At 49.3% G+C, this 288-nt stretch overlaps 1 protein-coding gene across 1 annotated transcript in view; it reads right to left on the bottom strand.

The window, feature by feature from the left end:
- The window catches only part of ASPSYDRAFT_715446 (uncharacterized protein), an 861-nt gene that overhangs the window by 70 nt on the left and 503 nt on the right, over positions 1-288 (bottom strand). Inside the window, exon 1 of the mRNA XM_040850590.1 lies at positions 1-288. This exon is cut by the window's left edge and continues 70 nt beyond it; it is cut by the window's right edge and continues 503 nt beyond it. Within this exon, the coding sequence (XP_040695960.1) occupies positions 5-288 (284 nt within the window). The 3' untranslated portion in view covers positions 1-4.

The raw sequence follows: 288 nt of genomic DNA, 5'->3' as shown, positions 1-288 counted from the left end.
GCTGCTACCTTTCATCGTCAACTTCGACTTCCCATTCATTTCCGTCTACGATGCAGGGGCGGGAAAATACGTGCACCTTGCTGTAGGCCAGGGGCCCGGTGCTCAAGAAGAGCTGTGGAGATATAGTGGACAAGACGGGGAAGAGCCTACCTATGGAAGTGCTGTGCATCATGTCTTTCCAGACCTTGATAGCAAAAACTGGCACAGATTTGTCTCTCGGGATCGTTCTGAGTATCAAGTTGAGCCCACTAGAAAATGGAAGCACATGGTGCATTCTTAATCTTCTGA

This window comes from Aspergillus sydowii (genome assembly GCF_001890705.1).
Source record: "Aspergillus sydowii CBS 593.65 unplaced genomic scaffold ASPSYscaffold_23, whole genome shotgun sequence".
NCBI classification, from domain to species: domain Eukaryota; kingdom Fungi; phylum Ascomycota; class Eurotiomycetes; order Eurotiales; family Aspergillaceae; genus Aspergillus; species Aspergillus sydowii.
The sequence above is the reverse complement of the archived record's forward strand: the minus strand, read 5'-3'. Positions and strand labels throughout refer to the sequence as shown.